Source organism: Lepidochelys kempii, chromosome 4 (assembly GCF_965140265.1).
Source record: "Lepidochelys kempii isolate rLepKem1 chromosome 4, rLepKem1.hap2, whole genome shotgun sequence".
Classification (NCBI taxonomy): Eukaryota; Metazoa; Chordata; order Testudines; family Cheloniidae; genus Lepidochelys; species Lepidochelys kempii.
The window spans coordinates 80,105,011-80,125,721 of NC_133259.1; the positions used below are offsets into that span (position 1 = coordinate 80,105,011).

The 20,711-nt window shown below is 41.8% G+C and overlaps 2 protein-coding genes across 3 annotated transcripts in view; one reads left to right on the forward strand and one right to left on the reverse strand.

The window, feature by feature from the left end:
- UFSP2 (UFM1 specific peptidase 2) overlaps nucleotides 1-290 on the reverse strand; it is a 29,707-nt gene extending 29,417 nt beyond the window's left edge. The window contains exon 1 of the mRNA XM_073341846.1: nucleotides 111-290. Coding sequence (XP_073197947.1) covers nucleotides 111-134 — 24 coding nt within the window. The 5' untranslated portion in view covers nucleotides 135-290. The remainder of the gene's footprint in view (nucleotides 1-110) is intronic.
- Nucleotides 225-19,855, forward strand: CFAP96 (cilia and flagella associated protein 96). Of its 2 annotated transcripts, XM_073341857.1 has the most exons (9): nucleotides 305-581; nucleotides 880-963; nucleotides 1,670-1,833; nucleotides 3,802-4,021; nucleotides 11,989-12,126; nucleotides 12,211-12,286; nucleotides 14,791-14,970; nucleotides 16,816-16,988; nucleotides 18,785-19,855. In XM_073341857.1, exons 1-9 carry the CDS (start codon nucleotides 385-387, stop codon nucleotides 18,828-18,830), a joined length of 1,278 nt encoding a protein of 425 aa, XP_073197958.1. In that variant the 5' UTR covers nucleotides 305-384; the 3' UTR covers nucleotides 18,831-19,855. The 2 variants fall into 2 exon arrangements, with proteins under 2 accessions (XP_073197957.1, XP_073197958.1); XM_073341856.1 differs by lacking the exon at nucleotides 880-963 and having other exon boundaries at nucleotides 225-558.
- The last annotated feature ends 856 nt before the right edge of the window (nucleotides 19,856-20,711 follow it).

Here is a 20,711-nt window from a genome sequence, read left to right on the forward strand (position 1 = left end):
CACCACGTGGGAGAGAAACTCCCAGCATGCACCGAGCCGGCTGCCCTCTCCCCCGCCCAGCAGAAGCGCCCTGAGCCGCTGTTTTAGCCACCCCCGCGGCGCGGACTCACCACGTCTGTCAGCACCGTACTCATAGTCCGCACGCGCCTCTCCCCCACCCCGATGGGGGGTTGGAACAGGCCGGTTCTCTTGCACGCGCCGTAATGTTTGACGTGTCACTCCAGCAAGAGAAAGGCGGCAGGCCGAGAACGCCAGGGCAGGTCATGTGAGCGAAGGCGCTGACAAGAGGGGACTACAATTCCCAAGGTGCAGCGCGGGTGCGCGGCGCGCGCAACCTCTGGACTATACCAACAGGACTCGACAGACCGGGGGGACAATACTGAAATGCTGTTCATGTGTTGTTGGACTTTCCCGAATCCAGAGCAACTGCATCAACAAAGAGTCCTGGGCAGAGTCCTGTACCTCTCAGAAGCTGCTGCTGCCGCCGCCGCCTGGGGATGCAAAGAGGAGGGGGCAGCCGCTGACCCTCTGCAACACACCTGGCGAGGTTGGTGTGAGGTGAGTGAGAAATCAGTCCAGACGTCCTCCTTAAAGCGTGTGCTGCGGATTATTCCCTCTCTATGCGGCTCACCTCAGCCACTGCAATTAACAGTCAGTCGTTACTGTAAAGGAAGATTTCATGCAAATTGTTTAATCATGCAAATATATGCAATAATTGATGCTGTAATGATATTTATGCATTGATTAGTCATACGCTACTGTAATTATAGTTACAAAAATATATTTACGTGTATGTAAACCGATGTAGTTATATTTGTGTGTTTGTATGTAACTGGTGGTTACATCATCATTTAAAATCAGTTTTTACTTTTTTAACAGTACATTGCACTTCTGCAACATCTTCCATCCAAAAAGCTTTACAAATATTAATACATTAAATTGCTCAACATCCCTGAGAGGCAGGTAAAATATATTATACACCATATATTCTTAATGCAGTGCTCAGTAGTCTCTTTGTATGCTGATTAGGGGACCGATCCTGAGAAGAGCTGAGCACCCATAGCTACCATTGACCTCAATCATTTACATTTTTGAAGTCAGTGGGAATTGTAGCTGGTCAGCACTTCTCAGGATCAGGATTTAGGTTACCACAATAGGGATCCCAAAACTCCTTCACATCTCCTGTCTATTGTTAACCAAGGATGTCTACAAAGCACAGCTGAAGGTAATCCAGAAAGCAAAAGGATATGCTATCCTGCATATCCTTACCAACAATCTGCACTACTCAGATCCCTGATCTCAATATTTTAAGGGTACTCGTTACCAAATTCTGATCCAGAGGTTTTAATAAGAGTTGAACCCAGTTACACCACAGATGAATGTGGACCATATCTGTCTCATAACAGTTTTAAATTTGTTTTTTTAAAGGACATGTGTTAATGCTGGCTCTCTCCCAGACAGTCTAGTTCAGTCCTCTTCTCACCATCACCACCCCAGTTATGTCCTACTTTATAGATAGTGTTACATGCTGAGTACAACAGAAATTTAAAGGAATTGAGTGCTAATACTTTTGAACCAAAGAATCTCAGTACCATAATGGTACATTTTATTTTAAATGCTTAAACTTGTTGCAGACTTTGACTGTAACTCTATTTGTATGGCTTTGCAGTAAAAGAAGTGAGCATAAGAAAACATCTACATTTTCTAGTGTAGTGAAGTGTCACACAGAACCAACCATGCCTGGAGAAGGAAAATCTGACATGGAGAGGATTGGCCTCTTCAGTGAAATGGAGTATGTTACCATTGGAGATAAATATGTCACACACTATATGCGTAAGTACATTTCATTTTAGCAATAAGGATATTTCCAATAGCCGTCTAATCTGTCTTTCTACTGACTCACTGTTTTCTATTAGTCTTTTCAGAGACATCTGGGTTTTCTTAGTAACCAAAAAGCTCTCTATCTTTGCTCAGTGTGGCATAATCCATTTTTAGTAGAGGTCTGCTTAAATGTCACAATAAATGCAAAAAGAGACAGCATAAAAAAGGTAAACATTTTTCAGTTTAGCCGAGTTTTATGTATTAAGATTAATAAAAATATATGTGCTGCATTTTGTTGTCCAAGTTACAGATAAAATATACTATTGAAATTACTGGTCTTTACCTACCAGCTGGTGGGGAGTAGGTGTCACCTCCAGGGACTCATCCCCCTTCTCTATCATAATTGTGGAGATTTCCAGGGGCTTCTTTTCATCACACCATGGGATATAAGTGGTGGTAGGGTTCCAGCTGCTCCATGCAAAGACATTGCAAATGGATTTACTTTTAGACTTTTGGGATAGTACATATTCTTTTGGCTTTCCACATTGGGCATTCTTTCCCTTGGAAATGTCAACTCACAGATTGTGTAGCCCTCCAGCATTTGCACGTCCCAAATGAGAGCAGCATTTTTTAAAATTTATAATGTCCTTATGACTCAGATTTTAAATTAATAGCTGTGACTTTTGAGAAATGTAGATAAATTATGTAAAATTAGGTTAACAGGCGACCAATTAAAATTTATGAAACCCCTGACAAACCAGGTAAAGTAGATTACTCTATAGGATATGTATAGCATTTAATTACTTCTTTGAAATGAACATTTTAAGAAATTAGGTCCTTTGAAACTGTTTCCCAATTGTACTGAAAGAAAACAAAAAATGGGACACCAATTTTCTTTGTCAGTCAATATGCAGATTATCTTCATTATTTTGAATATTCTGCTAAAAGACTCAGCTGCAGAACAGCATTAATATGATGACTTAATCCAACAGTAAATTGCTCCACAGTTTTGCTCCTCGGTTATCTTTGTTTGCATTTGTAATGTTAAAACTGAACTGGCATTATGGAAAGCCTTATCTTCTCCTTACATGCCAATGCTGAGAGCAGGTAGTTTTTTCTGTGTGGCTGCTCCAACTGGCATTTCTGTTATAAGATTATGTTTTCAGTACTTTAAATTTAGTGGTAATCTTTTATTTCTTTGCTTGTAGTTGACCAATGTGCATAGGAGATTATATATTTATTTATTTATTACTTAGGGCTGGATTCTTTCATCCTCACTCTTGTTCATTGGAACTACTCATGGTATTACTCATGATGAGTCCAGGATAACAGAGTTTGACCCTCAGTAAGAGTCAGCCTTTGTGAAGTGATGTTCATAGATTCCAAGGCCAGAAGGGACAATTGTGATCATCTTGTCGGACCTCCTGTGTAACACAGGCCATAGAACTTCCCCAAAAATAATGCCTAGCGCAGATCTTTTAGCAAAGCATCCAATTTTGATTTTAAAATGATCAGTGATGGAGAATCCATCATGACCCTTGGTAAATTGTTCCAATGGCTAATTATTCTCACTTAAAATATCATGCCTTATTTCCAGTCTGAATTTGTCTAGTTTCAACTTCCAGCCATTGGATCCTGTTATACCTTCCTCTGCTAGATAATGCTAGATGTTAGTGCAGAATAGTTATGGCCTCCCTCCAAAAGCTGCTAATAGCAATGGTATTTTTGTGTTATGGTGCATTCCACTAGAAACTTGACTGAGTCAAACAATTCATTTTTCATATATTAGGTTACTGAACAGTTGCCGTATAGTATCAGCAATCAGTCACTACCACATGTGACTTACAGATGAAAGGCTCTGTATTGCATTATCAGCCCCTTTCAACCATCCATACCCAGTCTTCATTTTTAATTTCTAAATTTAAATTAAGAGAATCTGTAGAGGTAAGTGAATATTTACAATGCTTACTTGTTTTAAAGGCCCTTTCAATGAAGCTGCAAGCAAGAACAAACAAATGTTACCTGGGGGTACCAAAATGCTGTCAGCTCTTCAGGCAGGTTACTTTGAGCCTCAGTTTGTGAGGGTTTTCGAAGGTGAAGCCTACTCAAACCCTGTGCAACTAAGGAGGCGATATAGATTGGCAGAGTCAAAGAAAAATATGGGCAAAGCTTTCCTTCCAAGCAATGGAGTCAAACTGCCGTAAGTGTTGGGAAAGGTTGCCTTTTTTGTGTGTGTGTGCTGCATTAAAAATAATTTGTCACAACTTTTTTATAAAAGTTAACTGTTAACAAGAGTATGGTTTTGTTTTTATGAGAAGATATGTACAACATATGATAAAGAAGCAGTGTTAAAACACAGTACTGCCATAGTCCATACACCTAATAACCAACATAAACTTCCATTAAAGATCTCTAGCAGAATATTGTGTGAAGCTAAGAGTACTGCATCATGGGAAATGGGACTAACAGAATCCACTATCCTGAACTTCTCTATTTCCATTGCCAGAGTTCCATTACCTTGGAGTTTTTATAATACCTAATATTAAAGCATGATCACTCCTCAATGCTGGAGACAAATGGGCGCTACCAGGATAAAAGCACTACCCATTGAAAACATCATGGGATGACACCTCTGTGACTGAGTTGGTCAGAGGATACAGAGACATAAATAGCCTGCAGTGCATTTGATGTTTTGATGAAAATATTTATCTATCTGAACAAAGACCCCATGTAGCTTCACACAATTATAGTTAAAGCAAGAGTTCATGTATCTGTTATTGGGCTAAGCAGTTTTCCTGCTTTTGGGGCTTTTTCATAAAAATACAAACAGGCAGGGGGAAAAGTCTGTTATATTGAAAGAAATGTATGCTGTCCAATCCATTTATTAAAACACAAGGTTTGTCTTAAAGGGATATTGAAAACTATGGACCAGACTCTGGCAGGTATTTACAATCAGGCATAATGTCCCCACTCTGCTTCTGTGTCCCCAAATGTACACTTATCCTGTATACACTGTAATGTATATGTGTCCATAATTAAGGCTAAGATTTTGTCAGGGATATTTTTAGTAAAAGTCATGGACAGGTCACAGGCAATAAAGAAAAATTCACAAAAGCCCGTGATCTGTCCATGACTTTTACTAAAAATATCCCTGACAAAACGGGGAGCTCAGCTGCAGGGTCCCCACACCACTTGCAGATATTGGGCAGCTGTGGGGGCTGCTTCAAGCTCTGGGGGTCCCTGCTGCCCTCAGTGGCTCAGAGCTCCCGGGTGACTTGCAACTGCGGCCCCACTGCCTGTGGCAGCTGGGAGCTTGTGGGGGCGGAAGGGCGCCACCCACAGAGGCAGGGAGCTGTGGGGAGACCCCATTGCCCAATGCGGCCAGGAGCTGCAGCCCTGCCCCAGCTGATAGGGCTGACTTCCACAACCTCCATGAAAAAATTGTAGCCTTGTCCATAATATATAGGTGACTTTGTGCCTCACAAAGAGCCTACACCACTCTCTTCTTACTAGGAGTAGAGATAATCTTTGAGGGTGACTGTTTGCAGGGGATATTCAAAAGTCAAGGAATGCATACGGAATAATATCCAAATTATCATGTCTTTGCACTCTATACCACATTAATAATATGAGGAGAGCATATGGACACAGTTGGATTCTAAATAGCCATGTTTACTAACTATATATAAAAATATAAAGCCTAGCTACATGTATACTCTGCTGCTTTGCCAGTGTTCTGGTGGCTTCTGCAGTACTCACTACGCCAGTGGTCTCCAACCTTTTTACGCCCAAGATCGCTTTTTGAATGTAAGGGCAACCCAGGATCTACTCCACCCCACTCACTCCATCCCCCCCTCTTTCCGTAGTTTGCTCTCCCCCACCCTCACTCACTTTCACCGGGCTGGGGCGGAGGGTTGGGGTTCGGGAGGGGATGCGGGCTCTGGGCTGGGGCCGAGGGGTTCGTAATGTGGGAAGGGTCTCTGGGCTGAGTGTGGGGCAGGGCATTGGGGTGCAGGAGGGGATGAGGGGTGCAAGCTCAGGGTGGGAGTTTGGGTGCACGAGGGGGCTCCGGACTGGGGCAGAGTGTTGGGTTACAGGAGGGGGTGGGGGTGCTGGCTCTGGGAGGGGGCTCTGGGTTGGGGTGTGGCTCCTGCCAGGCAGCACTTATCTCCGGCAGCTCCCGGTTGGCGGTGCTGCATGGCTGCTGCTAAGGCAAGCTCCCTGCCTACCCCGGCCCCACACTGCTCCCGGAAGGGGCCAACACGCCCCTGCAGTCCCTGGGGAGGGGGCAGGCAGAAGGTGGCTCTGCACGCTGCCGCTCTCTGCAAGCACCGCCTCTGCAGCTCCCATTGATCACAGCTCCCCATTCCTGGCCAATGGGAGCTGCAGGGGCGGTGTTTGCAGGCAGGAGCAGCATGCGGAGGGAGACCCCTTCCACGCCCACCCCCGGGGCCACGCTGGCCACTTCTGGGAGCAGCGTGGGGCTGAGGCAGGCAGGGAGTCTTAGCGGCAGCCCTATTGTGCTACCGGAGATCGTGATCAACTGGGACATCCTCTAGGATCGACCAGTCGATCGCGATTGACCGGCTGGTGACCACTGCACTACACAAACCAGTTATTGGCTATGTCCAGTCATTTCTCTGTGGCTTGGGTTGTGAAAAGCTTGGAGAGTAGCCTCGTGTTCATTTTTTTGAGGAGCCAGGATTGGTCATTTTCTGCCATATGCTCTAGAAATACCATGGGTGTATATGCTATTTTGTTGATGCATACTTATGCACATAGGAAGCCAGAATTTGGCCATCTAAGTAGGGCTTTAATTTCACTTGTCTGTAGTTGGATTTTCCCATTTTTTCAAATGGAAGATTGCTAAAAAGTATCTCCCAGATATCAGAAGGCTTGGAGAGGAAATGGGGCTTCTTCAACCAAGAGTCATCTGGGCTGAGATTCTGTTAATGGCTGTGGCGTCTAGTGGGAACAGTGTACCTTATTTTCTTTTCCTGCACATTTCAGTATGCTTGAAAATCTGTTCATCATACACTTTGTCTGGTCATTCATCATAAATATCCAGGAACTGGCCCCTTTAATCTACCACGGACTGAATCACAATGAAGTAGAAGGCCCAGATCCTGGCCTGTGTCCAAGCTGTGCTCTGTTATGTGCGTACAAAGGTGGTTTTAAGCCATCTTTATGTCCCATTTCTCCACCGAGTTGTGAGTCCATCCTCTCTCCCCAGTGCAAAGTAGATCAGTCTCACACCATAGCCCCTCCACTAGAGAGGTTGGAAATCAGGTGGTTCTAGGAGCCTGTACAGTTGACCCATAAAGAGGGAATCATTCACTGACAGTTGAGCAGCCATAATGGGGATGTAGGAGCTGGTTTGTATATGCCTGTGCTATCTTTGGTGAGCAGAGAATGGGGAGGCGAGTGCTAGCCCACTATAGTTAAGGGAGACCTCAATTCCTCATCTCATCTCAGTGTTCTCCACTCCCCAGCTAACGGGCTTCCAGTTTTCTTCCTCTGTTCCCTTACTAGCTTCCAGTCACAGCCTCTACTTCCCCCCTAGCTCGCAGTCTCCTTGCCCAAGCATTTCCTGTGCCCCCAGTCCCAGTGTCCTTGCACAACCAGTCCCAGTCTCTCCCTCCAACTCCCTGTCACTGTTTCTCCCCCTCCACCTCCAGTCTCACCAGTCTTCTTGCTCTAATCTAGTCCTTCCCATCCCTCCTGGCCTGGATTTTCTCCTCCGTGCATTAGAATCAGATAGGTTCCCCCACCATGCTGTCTGGGTGCCAGCAGCAGGGTGATCCAGAGCTGAGGAGAGACTGCCTACTGCTCTCAGTTGCAGTGCCCAACCCCACCCCAGCCTCGAGCAACTAGGAGCAGCTGTTACAAGGAAAGTCTTTCTGAATTCCTGTAGTTCTGGGCTGGAGGATGCTCAATTGCTCTGTGGGGATGGTGCATGTGCAGTCTGGTCAGCACTAGGAGATGTGAGAGGCTGAGTACGCCCAGGGAGGATGGAATCTTTGGAGATTTTAGCTGTTTATCTTTATCTAGTCTCTACCGAGCATTTGCAAACTGTAGTTTTTTTAAAGGTTTATAATTTGCCCAAATTCAACTCTATTTTTATAGGGATAACCAAATGTCCATTCCTGACACAAAAGCCACCCTTTGCTGAATTTCAAGTCCCTGCTCCAAAGCAGTGGTTCTCAACCTTTCAGGAAACTGATTTGTCTTACATACCCAAGTTTCACCTCACTTATAAACTACTTACAATATCAGACATAAAAATACAAAAGTGTCACAGCACATTACTACTGAAAAATTGCTTACTTTCTTATTTTTACCATATAATTATAAAATAAATCACAACTCCCATTTTGAGAATCCCTGATATAGTATATAAAGCAGTATAAACAAGTAATTATCTGTATGAAATTTTAGTTTGTACTGACTTCTTTTCATGTAGCCTGTTGTAAAACTAGGCAAATATCTAGATGAGTTGATGTACCCCCTGGAAGACCTCTGTGTATCCCTGGTTGAGAACCACTGCTCTAAAGCATGGGGCATTTCAAAGAAAAGCAGAGCATTTCAAAGAAAAGGTAGCCAGACTTTTTCACTGTGGGCAAAACAATTTTTTTCCTCCCTAAATTTAAAATTTATTTTTTTTAAAGTATTTTTAAAGAAATTGTAGTTAGGAAAATGGGCTATTCATCAAAACAATTTATCTTTCTCTAGCCTCATTCTCCAAAATGACACAGCCATTTTGGCTGAAATGGTATAGAAAAAAATCAGCTTCAAAGAGACACTTGACATGGAAAATGTCATTCTGAATGTTTAAAGTTTGGCAAAGTTATAAACAACTGAAAATGGGTCTTATAATTGTAGTTAGGAAAATGAGCTATTTATCCCCGACTGGGAAAACCGAGAAATCTGCTGCTTGCCAGGAGCTAGGATTCACGGTGTGACGGAGAGACTGCTAAGACTCATCAAGCCCTCAGATCGCTACCCCTTCCTGCTTCTCCACGTGGGCTCCAGTGATTCTGCCAAGAATGACCTTGAGCGGATCACTGCACACTAAGTAGCTCTGGGAAGAAGGATAAAGGAGTTTGAGGTGCAAATGGTGTTCTCGTCCATCCTCCCTGTGGAAGGAAAAGGCTCCGGTGGAGACCGTCGAATCGTGGAAGTCAACGAATGGCTACGCAGGTGGTGTCGGAGAGAAGGCTTTGAATTCTTTGACCATGGGATGGTGTTCCAAGAAGAAGGATTGCGAGGCAGAGGTGGGCTCCACTTAACGAAGAGAAGGAAGAGCATCTTCGCAAGCAGGCTGGCTAACCTAGTGAGGAGGGCTTTAAACTAGGTTCACTGGGGGAAGGAGACCAAAGCCCTGAGGTAAGCAGGGAAGTGCGATACCAGGAGGAAGTACGAGAAGGAGAGCGTAAGAGGGGAGGACTCCTGCCTCATACTGAGAAAGCAGGACAATCAGCGAGTTATCTTAAGTGCCTATACACAAATGCAAGAAGCCTGGGAAACAAGCAGGGAGAACTGGAAGTCCTGGCACAGTCAAGGAATTATGATGTGATTGGAATAACAGACTTAGTGGGATAACTCACATAACTAGAGTACTGTCATGGATGGATATAAACTATTCAGGAAGGACAGGCAGGGCAGAAAAGGTGGGGTAGTTGCATTGTCTGTAAGAGAGCAGTATGACTGCTCAGAGCTCCAGTATGAAACTGCAGAAAAACCTGAGAGTCTCCGGATTAAGTTTAGAAGTGTGAGCAACAAGGATGATGTCATGGTGGGAGTCTGCTATAGACCACCAGACCAGGGGGATGAGTTGGATGCGGCTTTCTTCAGGCAACTATCAGAAGTTATTAGATCACAGGCCCTGGTTCTCATGGGGGACTTCAGTCACCCCGATATCTGCTGAGAGAGCAATACAGCAGTGCACAGGCATTCCAGGAAGTTTTTGGAAAGTGCAGGGGACAATTTCCTGGTGCAAGTGTTTGAGGAACCAACTAGGGGCAGAGCTCTTCTTGACCTGCTGCTCACAATTAGTAGGGGAGGCAAAAGTGGATGGGAACCTGGGAGGCAGTGACCATGAGATGGTTGAGTTCAGGATCCTGACACAAGGAAGAAAGGAGAGCAGCAGAATACGGACCCTGGACTTCAGAAAAGCAGACTTTGACTCCCTCAGGGAACTGATGGGCAGGATCCCCTGGGAGAATAACATTAGGGGGAAAGGAGTCCAGGAGAGCTGGCTGTATTTTAAAGAATCCTTATTGAGGTTGCAGGGACAAACCATCCCGATGTGTAGAAAGAATAGTAAATATGGCAGGCGACCAGCTTGGCTTAACAGTGAAATCCTTGCTGATCTTAAACACAAAAAAGAAGCTCACAAGAAGTGGAAGATTGGACAAATGGCCAGGGAAGAGTATACAGATATTGCTCAGGTATGCAGGAGTGAAATCAGGAAGGCCAAATCACACTTGGAGTTGCAGCTAGCAAGAGATGTTAAGAATAACAAGAAGAAAGTCAAGGAAAATGTGGGTCCCTTACTGAATGAGGGAGGCAACCGAGTGACAGAGGATGTGGAAAAAGCTAAAGTACTCAATGCTTTTTTTGCTTCTGTCTTCACGAACAAAGTCAGCTCCCAGACTATTGCACTGGGCAGCACAGTATGGGGAGGAGGTGACTAGCCCTCTGTGGAGAAAGAAGGGTTCAGGACTATTTAGAAAAGCTGGACGAGCACAAGTCCATGGGGCCAGATGCACTGCATCCGGGGGTGCTAAAGGAGTTGGCAGATGTGATTGCAGAGCCATTGGCCATTATCTTTGAAAACTCACGGCAATTGGGGGAGGTCTGGGATGACTGGAAAAAGGTTAATGTAGTGCCCATCTTTAAAAAAGGGAAGAAGCAGGATCTGGGGAACTACAGGCCAGTCAGCCTCATCTCAGTCCCTGGAAAAATCATGGAGCAGGTCCTCAAGGAATCAAGTTTGAAGCACTTCAAGAGAGGAAAGTGATCAGGAACAGTCAGCATAGATTCACCAAGGGCAAGTCATGCCTGACAAACCTAATTACCTTCTATGATGAGATAACTGGCTCTATGGATGATAAACAAGGAGTAATGGTCTCAAGTTGAAGTGCGGGAGGTTTAGGTTGGATATTAGGAAAAACTTTTTCACTAGGAGGGTGGTGAAGCACTGGAATGGGTTACGTAGGGACGTGGTGGAATCTTCTTCCTTAGAGGTTTTTAAGGCCTGGCTTGGCAAAGCCCTGGCTGGGATGATTTAGTTGGGGATTGGTTCTACTTTGAGCAGGGGGTTGGACTAGATGACCTCCTGAATTCCCTTCCAACCCTGATATTCTATGATTCTATTATCACTTTTTGAAGTTCTTCCAACTTTTGTTTTCTATAATAGCAAAATCCCAAATTTGTTTGCCATTGCCTTTGATGATTAGCAATGCCTTTCACTAGTTGGGGGGCACTGATGGAAGTTTTATATATTAATATTTGTTTTCATATGTTTACATGGCTGATGTCGGCTGTTATAAAATATGTGTAAGAGCCTGCATGCTCTTTAATAAAATGCATATTGGGGACATGTATAGTTGAAGCTAATTCCTTACAGGGGTCTTAAGCCCCATATCAGGAAATTGCTCTGAAGACCCTGGCTACCTGGGCCTGAGAGTACCTCTTCATTCTTAAAAAGTGTTGGGAAAACATACAGTAGGAAATTCAATACAAAAAATGTTGGTAAAATATAATTAAGGTTGTAAATATCTAAAAATACCCTTAATATAAGGTTGACATAAAAACAACAACAGTGAAAAGCAGGAACATGTTAAAAGAAAATGTAAAGCAAACAAACCAAAAGCCAAACATTGACGAGTGTGGACATGCACAACTAAGGTGCCCCAAAACTTTAACTCTGTCCCCATCTACTCCCACTGTGTGCCTCTACCACACTGTGTATAGGATCGTTGTTGTACATGCGGAATGAACAGCAACTCAACTTTTGTATGTTTACTCCAAAAATGTTAGTTGCTTGTTTTTCAATTAATATCATTCAGAATTTTGAAGCTATAGAGCACTGAATGGGTACTAATTATTAATTTATTGTTACTAACAATAATTATTGTATTATGTGTTTATTTCATATTTCAGATGCGGAGTGGGTACTTATTATGGAACTATAGGTGGTCCATATCCATTCTTCAGTGCACAACTAAGAGGGAAAACAGCATATGCTCCTCCTGGAAAGAACCTTTACACAAATCCTGGAAAGAAAGGAACTGGATATGGGTAAAACATTCAGTATAATTCCCTGAATAGCATTTCATTAAATGCTGAACTTTGAAGTCACCATTACTAATTTTCTTTACACAGATATCCAAATCTTACCATAGGTAAACAGTATCCACACTCAAGTGAGGTGTATGAAATCGGAAAAATGAATGCAAAGGTAAAACTATTCAGTAACTTTATTTAATCGCTATTTGCAAACAGGATTTTTTTGCAAAAATATTTCCTGTGGTTTTTCTTTTAGCCTAAAGCAACCAGTATTAATTTATTTGCCAAGTGGACTGCAAATAAATTGCCTTTTTTGTTAAATATATCATTCCTTTCCCTCTTAGTCACTCCAGCACAGAGTCCTATTGCTTGGGCTATGCAGTGGGCTAAGGATTTGACCCAATGTATTGAATTCAGAGAGAGAAAGAGAGACCCAAATTAATTTTTATTTATTTTTATTTGTATTGTGGTAGCTCCTAGGAACCCCAGTCATGGGCTGGGACTCTATTTTATCAGGAGCTGTTCAAAAATAGAGCATATCGTCTGTATTTCACTAAATAACTTAGTAAATATGAGAAGGCTGCTATATTTATATTTATATGTATCAATCTCACTAATATTGTATATTTTCATCATATATGGGGAACAATGATAGCTGAAAGAGGGCTTTTTTGCCATAGGAATAAGTATTTTTGAGCTTTATATTTTTACCACAAACTAATATCTTTTTGGAGTTAAATTGAGATTTTGAGGTGAAAAATACAGTAAAAGTTGTTTTATCCAGCATATTGGGGGAATGGGGGTGCCCAGTAAGTGAAAAATGCCAGTTAACTAAGAGGGAGGCAGTTTGGGTGCGGCAGGGAGCTCAGGGCAGCAGGTTGGGGCATGGGAGAGGTTTCAGGATGCCGGATCCAGGGGGTGCTCACCTCAGGCAGCTCCCTGTCCTGCCTACTCTGAGGCAAAGTTGCGGCAGGCGCCTGCAGGCACTGCCCCCGCAGCTCCCATTGGCTGTGGTTCCCAGCCAATGGGAGCTGCGGAGCTAGTGCTCAGGGTAGGATGGTGGCAGCATGCAGAGCTGCCTGCCGTACCTCCGCCTAGGAGCAGCCAGGACAGGTCGCTGCTTGTGAGGAGCCGCCCAAGGTGAGCAGCCCCCAGATCTGGCACATTGCACCCCCATCCCCCTCCTGCACCCAAACTCCCTCCCAGAGCCCATGCTCCACAGCCCCTCCCGTGCCCCAACCCACTGCCGGCCCCGCACCAACCAAACTATAAACCGGAATTTCAGTGAAGATCAGAAATGCCAGTTTATAGAGCTTTCCAGTTGGTGAAGAGCCAGATAAAACAGCTTTTACTTTACTTATATTATAAGTTTCAGCATCAAGAATGGGGTTTTGTTTGCTACTAATTCACATTTGGGTTAGAAAGGTTAATTTTTTATTAGTTTGAATGACCCAAATTGCAAATTTTTTTGATAGTTTGGGCCCAAGTTGCAAAGTTCAGATCCAGAACTGAACCCTGTGAAGTCTGAGTGTGTTTAGATTAGGGTTTGTGTGGGGCTCATCTCTGATTAGAAACATGTAACATAATACAAGTCCAACCACAAATAGGGGAGGAGCTATCCAGAATGACTAAGGGCTTGTCTACACTACCGCTTAAGTCAATGTAACTTACATCATTCAGGGCATGAAAAAACCACTCCCCTCAGTGACATAAGTTACATCGACTTAAAGCGGTGTCTATACTGGTCTATGTTGATGGGAGACACTCTCCTGCCGACATAGCTTCCACCTCTCATTGAGGTGGAGTAATTACATCGATGGGGGAGTGCTCTCCTGTTGATGAAGCACGTCTTCACTAGATGCGCTGATATAGCACAGTAGTGAAGACAAGACCTAAGTTTCACACTGTCACCACACTGGCCTCCACACAAGTTCTCTGTTCAGCTCTTCAAATAGAACACAAAAGAGAAATTTCAGGGACTGAATGGAGTTAGAGAATGAAGTATCCTTTTGGTCTTAGAGGTGGTTGGTCTCTACAAGTCAACCCGTAGCTGGTCATTGTGGTGAAGCTGGAGGATAAATAAAGGACCTAATTCTCCTGGGTTGTCCATCTGGCACATCATGCAAGCTCTAAATTTAAATTAAAAAAGGTGTACCACCAATTGTATAACTCCCCAAATCCTGTCTTCTCCTTATGCAGTAGAAGCACATTGTTTTGGTTGCCACAGGTACCTCTGTCCTCTGAAGGAGGGCAACATTTGTTTCTTATTCATTAAGCAGTGAAAATTTGCTCCCCATCATTAGCATGAATTAGCAAGGTTGTACTGTATTTGTAATGTTAAAGTCCATACATGTACCATGTGTCCTTTAGTTAATTTGAGATCTTAAAGAGTTTTTTAATTTACTTATTTTAAGAAGTCCTTAAATTCTTCTTTTAGTGTGTCATAGTTTCCTAGCATTTGTTGTTCTCAATGGATTGTTTCGTTATGCATTATGTTGTGCCAAAGGTATATGTAGAAGCCAGGATTAACATTGGCAGAGGAAATTATATTAAATACATTGCTAAAAGTAAGTTTTTTTTTCAAGATTGAATTTAAATCTTTTTATTTTTTTCTATTCAGAATAATCTGAGGTAAAAATGCCCAAGGTAATACCTTTAAAACTACTTATTTTACAGAAGGTGCATGAAGACCATTTGCGTTTGGTTAAAGGAGGGCCTTTCAAGTTAAATCTCTATCCTCGGGAATATTTTGACATAAATCCATATCTTGATGATAAACCTTTGGCACCAGCTAAGAAACCAACCCCAGAAAAGCCAGTTGCACACCCCTTTAAACCAAGTTCTCCTGCTAAAAAGGTGAGTCTGCTCTCTTTAAGTACTGTAGCAAAAAGTGAAAATCAAAATATTTGGTGGTGTTCTTGTAGAAAGTTTAAATCATATTGTATAGAAGACAAAAATCGTAGAAGAGTAGGATTGGAAGAGACCTCAGTAGGTCATCTAGTCTATTCCCCTTCACTCAAGACAGGACTACGTAATAACTAGACCAGAGGGTCTCAAACTGTGGTCCGCAGACCACCTGTGAACTGCGAACTCCATTCAGGTGGTCCGCGATAGTTCCCTCTAAGGTGCGCGCCTGGGAAGAAGAACTTAAGTGCCTGCTACAGGAGTCCTGGACAGAAACCCAGGGTAGAGGTTGGGATTGGGTTCCCCTACGGACAGCCAGTGAAAATCCTGGTGAAGCCCCTGGACAAGGCTTGTAAGGCCCAGTGGGCCTAGAGTTGTACTGTTATTGGACTGAACTCTGACTTACCCCTGAAAGTGGGAGGCTAAAAAGTGACCTGGCTGGAGGTATAAGTCACCAGACTAAGGAGGGCACTAGCAGATCTGAATGGTGGGGTCAGTAAGGTTAGAGAGAGGAAAACCCTGACAGTGCTGCACCAAGCCACAAGGTGGTTCACTGGCTGGTGAGTCACTTTGTCATATAACCCATGTTCTAAATAACTTGAAAAAGGCTTATCTTTAAAATCAGCACAGAGCAATTGTTAAAATTTAGTTAATCAAATTTATATGTAAAGTTGCCCGTTTTCGACCAGAGCAGCTAGTCAGAGTTCGAGGCCCTGGGGATGTTCCAGTTGGAAGTATAAATTGATGGAGTCTGGTATTTTCCTTGATACACTCTTGTTTATTTACAAGGAATGAACAAAATCCTGTGTCTCTGAACGCAGAAAGAATCAAGAACAAAAGGAACAGTTTCTTTGCTTACAGCCCCCAAGCCAACCCCAGACCCAAAGCTCACGCTCTAGCTTGTTCTAGAGTCATGCTGTGCTTACAGGCTCCTGCTTGGTTTTCTTGCCTTTCCCTCTCTCTATGTTCTTGTCTGTCCTTAATTTCTATGTGCTCGCTCCTCACACACACCCTCTTCTCAAACAATACTCAGCCAAAAGCTCCTGGGCAGGTTCAAACATGCCTTTTGTCTTGGGTGGGGGTTTATGCTTACAGTTATGTTAACTGAAGGGTGAGTTCACACCTATCAATCTGAATGAGGTTTTAACTCACTGTTAACAAGGTTTCACCCAGTTCATAACAGTAGGAATAAAATAAGATAACTCCTCCACCTAGCACTCGTCTGAAGGACTCAGAACTGGTGCAGCGCCCCCAAATCTGAGAACACCAGGATGCAGGTGGTACCACCCCTTCCTCACCCTTCTCATTGCTGTTCTAGTGGGAGGGCTGGTAGAGACTAGCCAGTGTTGCAACTACAACCATATTGTCTAGTGGTCTGGGCATGGTTAGGCAACATGTTGATGTTAATGCTTGAATCCTGCCATATGGTATCACTATTGGTACCACCATTGGAGCTGTACTGATGGGAACCAGTGGTGATCTTTATCGGTTTTTGCCACAATAAAACCCTACATTTTAATTTTTTTTTACAATCCCCTTTATATTTTTAAAATTCTTTCCTCATAATCCAGGATATATAGAAAAGAATTTGTCCAATCAAGTATTCACCGATGTAATTATGTAAATTTTCTTAACAGTTTCCTGTTGACTTTAAACATGTGGTATGTGGTTTTCTGATATGTACATAATATGATGTGATTTGCCATGCCGTGTTCTGGGTTACCTTTGTACAGAAAAATACAGTTAAAGCAATTGTACTGTAAATTAGCACTTTGAAACTTTCCTTTTCTTTTCCAGGCAGGAGGCATGAAAGCAGGAACATTCGATTCTTATCCTTCGCATTCTGCTGAGCCCTATGTGGTTAAATATTCTAAGCCCATCACAACTAATAAAGAAGGACGGATTTTTCATCCTCCCCCTGGATCAAAAAGCAGGCCTTCTACAAGTATAATGGCTTTAAATGTCACAAGGTAAGCACTTTACATTTACTTTGATATTTCATATTTATAGTTTATAAAATAGTAAGAATTTTTTAAATAAATTAAAAAGTAAATAAAAGTCAGTAGTGTTTCTTTCCCCTGTGAACAATTAGTTAATGACAAAAGGATAAGACACATATAGACGAAATAATTTTCAGAATTTGTTCCTCCTCTTTTGTATATTCTGATTAATTTAAAATGAAATTATGTACGTGTTGACCTTAAGAAGCTGTATGATATGATATCATTGACCTGCTCTGTTCTGATTCTGATATCCTCTGCCCTTGCTACAATGTACAGAGAACCAGGAACATATCTTTATTAAAAATAAAACAGACTTTTTTGTTTCTATTGTATATGTGAAATAAAATTGGCTCCCTCTGGTGGCCAACATAAAACCTGTAATAATGGCTAATCAAAGCCAGTACAGCCTGGAGCATGGTATTTAAATTGGGACTCTGATAGTTGCTAATTTCTGAGTGCTTTACTTTGCAACATTAACATTCTTTTAGTATAGGTTTATATACAGTCCATTTCTTAAAGTTCTTGTGTTATGTTGTTTATATTTAGAATATATTTGGTCTCAGTCCTCATTTGTCAAAACTCAAGAATTCACAGTAAATAAACAATAAGATTGTTTTCTTTAGTTTCTCGTAGCAAAACATTTTCAAGAGCAGACACCTAATATTTGCATACAGATCAATTAACTACACATGCAACTATGATTTTTGCACGCACACCTGTGTAGTGCGAAACATTGTAGGGGAACTCCAGATTAGCTGCACACTCTTGAAAATTGCCCAGATGCTAGAGGTGTGCAGCCCTGTTGCGTTGCAGGGCCAGTTCTAAGTTTTTATTTATACCGATAAGGCTAAACCAGAATGTTTGATGCTCCACATATACCTTTATTAATTATTGAAACTAAGGCCTATCTACACACAAATGTTGTACTGTTTTAAAGTGGTACACATCCTTTTCCCAGTGTGGATGCAGTTATACTAGATAAAGGTGCTCTATACCAGTATATCTTAATCCCCCTTCCATAAGGTAAGATGTTATAAGGCACCTTTGTACTAGTATAACTGTGTCCACACTAGAGGTTCTACCAATATAACTATTTCAGTAAAAAGTTACACCCCTGTTTGAAATAGTTATTCTGGAACAAAAAACGTATTTAGACTAGGCCTTAAACTTTAAAGATGGGTAACTGGTAGTAAAGTGCCATTGACTGCTGCCAGATGCAGTCAGGATGGGCTTGTTGAAAATAATAGACAGAACTATTAAATCTGACATAAGCACTAGGGAGAGAAATGGAATATAGTATTTCAAACTATCTCCCATGTATTCCATCCTAAAGAAATCTAAAGAATGCAGTTTAATTTATTTTCTCATACTATTACTTCTCTTGAGTTTTGGGAGATAACGGTGATACCAAACTTATTCTATGAAAATCATAGCTCATAAACATTAAGAAATGCAATGAGCAATGTTTTGTCACAATATTCGCTTTCACATTGCTTTACAAGTCTTTGTTTTTTCCCTGAAAAGCTAATGCTCTGATATTTAGACCATGATCCTACAATTGAATTTGCTAGCATGGATTCCTGCATTCGTGCAGAGCCCTGTTGAAATCAGTGGGACTTTCCAGAGGTGCAGGGATCCATGCTTATGGATCCTGCTGCAGGACTGGAGGCACAGTTTGTTTCGTTTTAGCAAAAGTTGTCTTTAGATCTAATATACTTGTGATTGGCACATCTAATGGAAGCTTTGTTTCACTTCAATTTCAGATCGCTAAATGTAATGAACTACAAGACTACACACTTGATATATTAGCTTTGAATAGTGGGATAAAGAATACACTTCTTGGACTTTGTAAACTGTAACAATTCAATGATTAAAGGGCATTTGAAGTAAATAAAACTTTTGTGGAAGATAGAATTCAGTCAAATAAGGCAAACCCAGATTTTAATTGTATCCTATTTGAGACTATAGTTTATAAATATATAAATTATGTACAAATTATATTTGTTTAAAGTGTGAAATTAAACTATATTGATACAAATTTTATAGTTTACTTGTATTGTTGGAGAGATTTATATATCGAACATACACACCTAAAAAAGTATTTTAGATTTTAAGTTTTTATATAAATGTTATGATGGTGGCATCAATAAACAGCAATTACCTCTTCTGAGATGATCAATATTTATTAACCAGAGATAATATATTGTGCAAAGTAAAGGTATGGTTTCCCTTTAGAAACAATAAAGATTGATGTTCATCTTAACCAAGCCAAAACGCATTACTGTATTTGGATTGTCTTCTTCAAAAGAATATGCCTTCTGTTAAGATGGCCTTCTCAAAATAGATACCATCTCCCATTGTTTACAAAACGGACTGAGGCCATAACCTGTCAAAGCAAACATGGCCACCACCTCCATTCAGCTGCACTTCACAGTGCTCCTCTCTCTGCCTCTTGACAGCATAAAATGCTGTAATCTTTCTTAAGGGCAGTTTGGCTTCACTTCCATGAAGGGGAAAAAACTGAAAAAATCTATTGTGTCTTAAAAAATCAGTTTCTTATAACCTGAGACCACAAACACGAACTTTAACCCCCTCTTCACATAGCTCAGCGGTTTGAGCATTGGCCTGCTAAACCCAGGGCTGTGAGTTCAATCCTTGAGGGAGCCATTTAGGGATCTGGGCCAAAAATTGGGGATTGGTCCTGCTTTGAGCCAGGGGTTGGACTAGATGACCTCCTGAGGTCCCTTCTAACCCTGATATTCTATGAATTGGTATAAGGTCCAATGCAGTATAGCTTGAGCCATGTCAGTCCCAGGCTATAAGAGAGGCAAAGCGAGTGATATAATATTTTTTATTGGACCAACTTCTGCTGGTGAGAGAGACACGCTTTCGAACACACAGAAAGCTTGTCTCTCTCACCAACAGAAGTTGGTCTAATAAAATATTATTTCCTCACCCACCTTGTCTCTATAAGCTCTGAGGTATTCAGGACAGTTTGTTAGTGTATCAAAGCTACATTATTACAAAAATCCACAAAGTATCCAAATTGAACATTTAGACATACAAAATTGTTACACAAAGATAATGTTTTTATGTTAACATGTATTAGGAGACTCATTTTAATACCAAAAGGTTTCTTGGGCTATCCTACCACTTTGTTATTCACTGAGTAATAGCCAAAAAAAAAAAGTAAATAAAATTGAGACTGAACATGATATTTTTCAACATTTATTTGTATGAAAATGAAAAGTAAAGTATTGGCCAGGTCTTTCAGTCCTTACTTAGGCAAAATAACCATTGAGATCAATAGAGGCTTTGCCTGAGTAAAGTTACTGTGGGACAGGGCCTACTAGTATTTATATATTTTAATTTATATGGCAGTTTTGGTGTTTTCCAAGTCCACGGACATCAAGCATGGTTCATTTCTTTTTTAATTTAAAAGTTTGTATATTTTTGAACAGGTATTAGTAATAGTGCTGTCCTTTGACGTTTTGGTGTCATCTTCATAGGAAATATCAGAAAGATATATGGCCAATCATTTGGATGCATTCATCATTGCTGAAATCTCTAGATCAGCGCTTCTCAAGCTATCTGATGTGGGGGACTGGCAATTTTTTTTTCCAATGTGCACACAGACCGGCAGCCAATGCGTGCCGGTCCGCGGACCACCACTTTGAGTAGCACTGCTCC

What these genes read in the sequence shown, in the direction of transcription:
- CFAP96 (XM_073341857.1), top strand. Translation starts at nt 385, where the DNA reads ATGCTGTTCATGTGTTGTTGGACTTTCCCGAATCCAGAGCAACTGCAT. An exon ending in TCAACATCCCTGAGAGGCAG is followed by an intron (nt 964 to 1,669) that starts GTAAAATATATT and finishes ATGGCTTTGCAG; the next exon opens with TAAAAGAAGTGAGCATAAGA. An exon ending in CAAGTTCTCCTGCTAAAAAG is followed by an intron (nt 14,971 to 16,815) that starts GTGAGTCTGCTC and finishes TTTCTTTTCCAG; the next exon opens with GCAGGAGGCATGAAAGCAGG.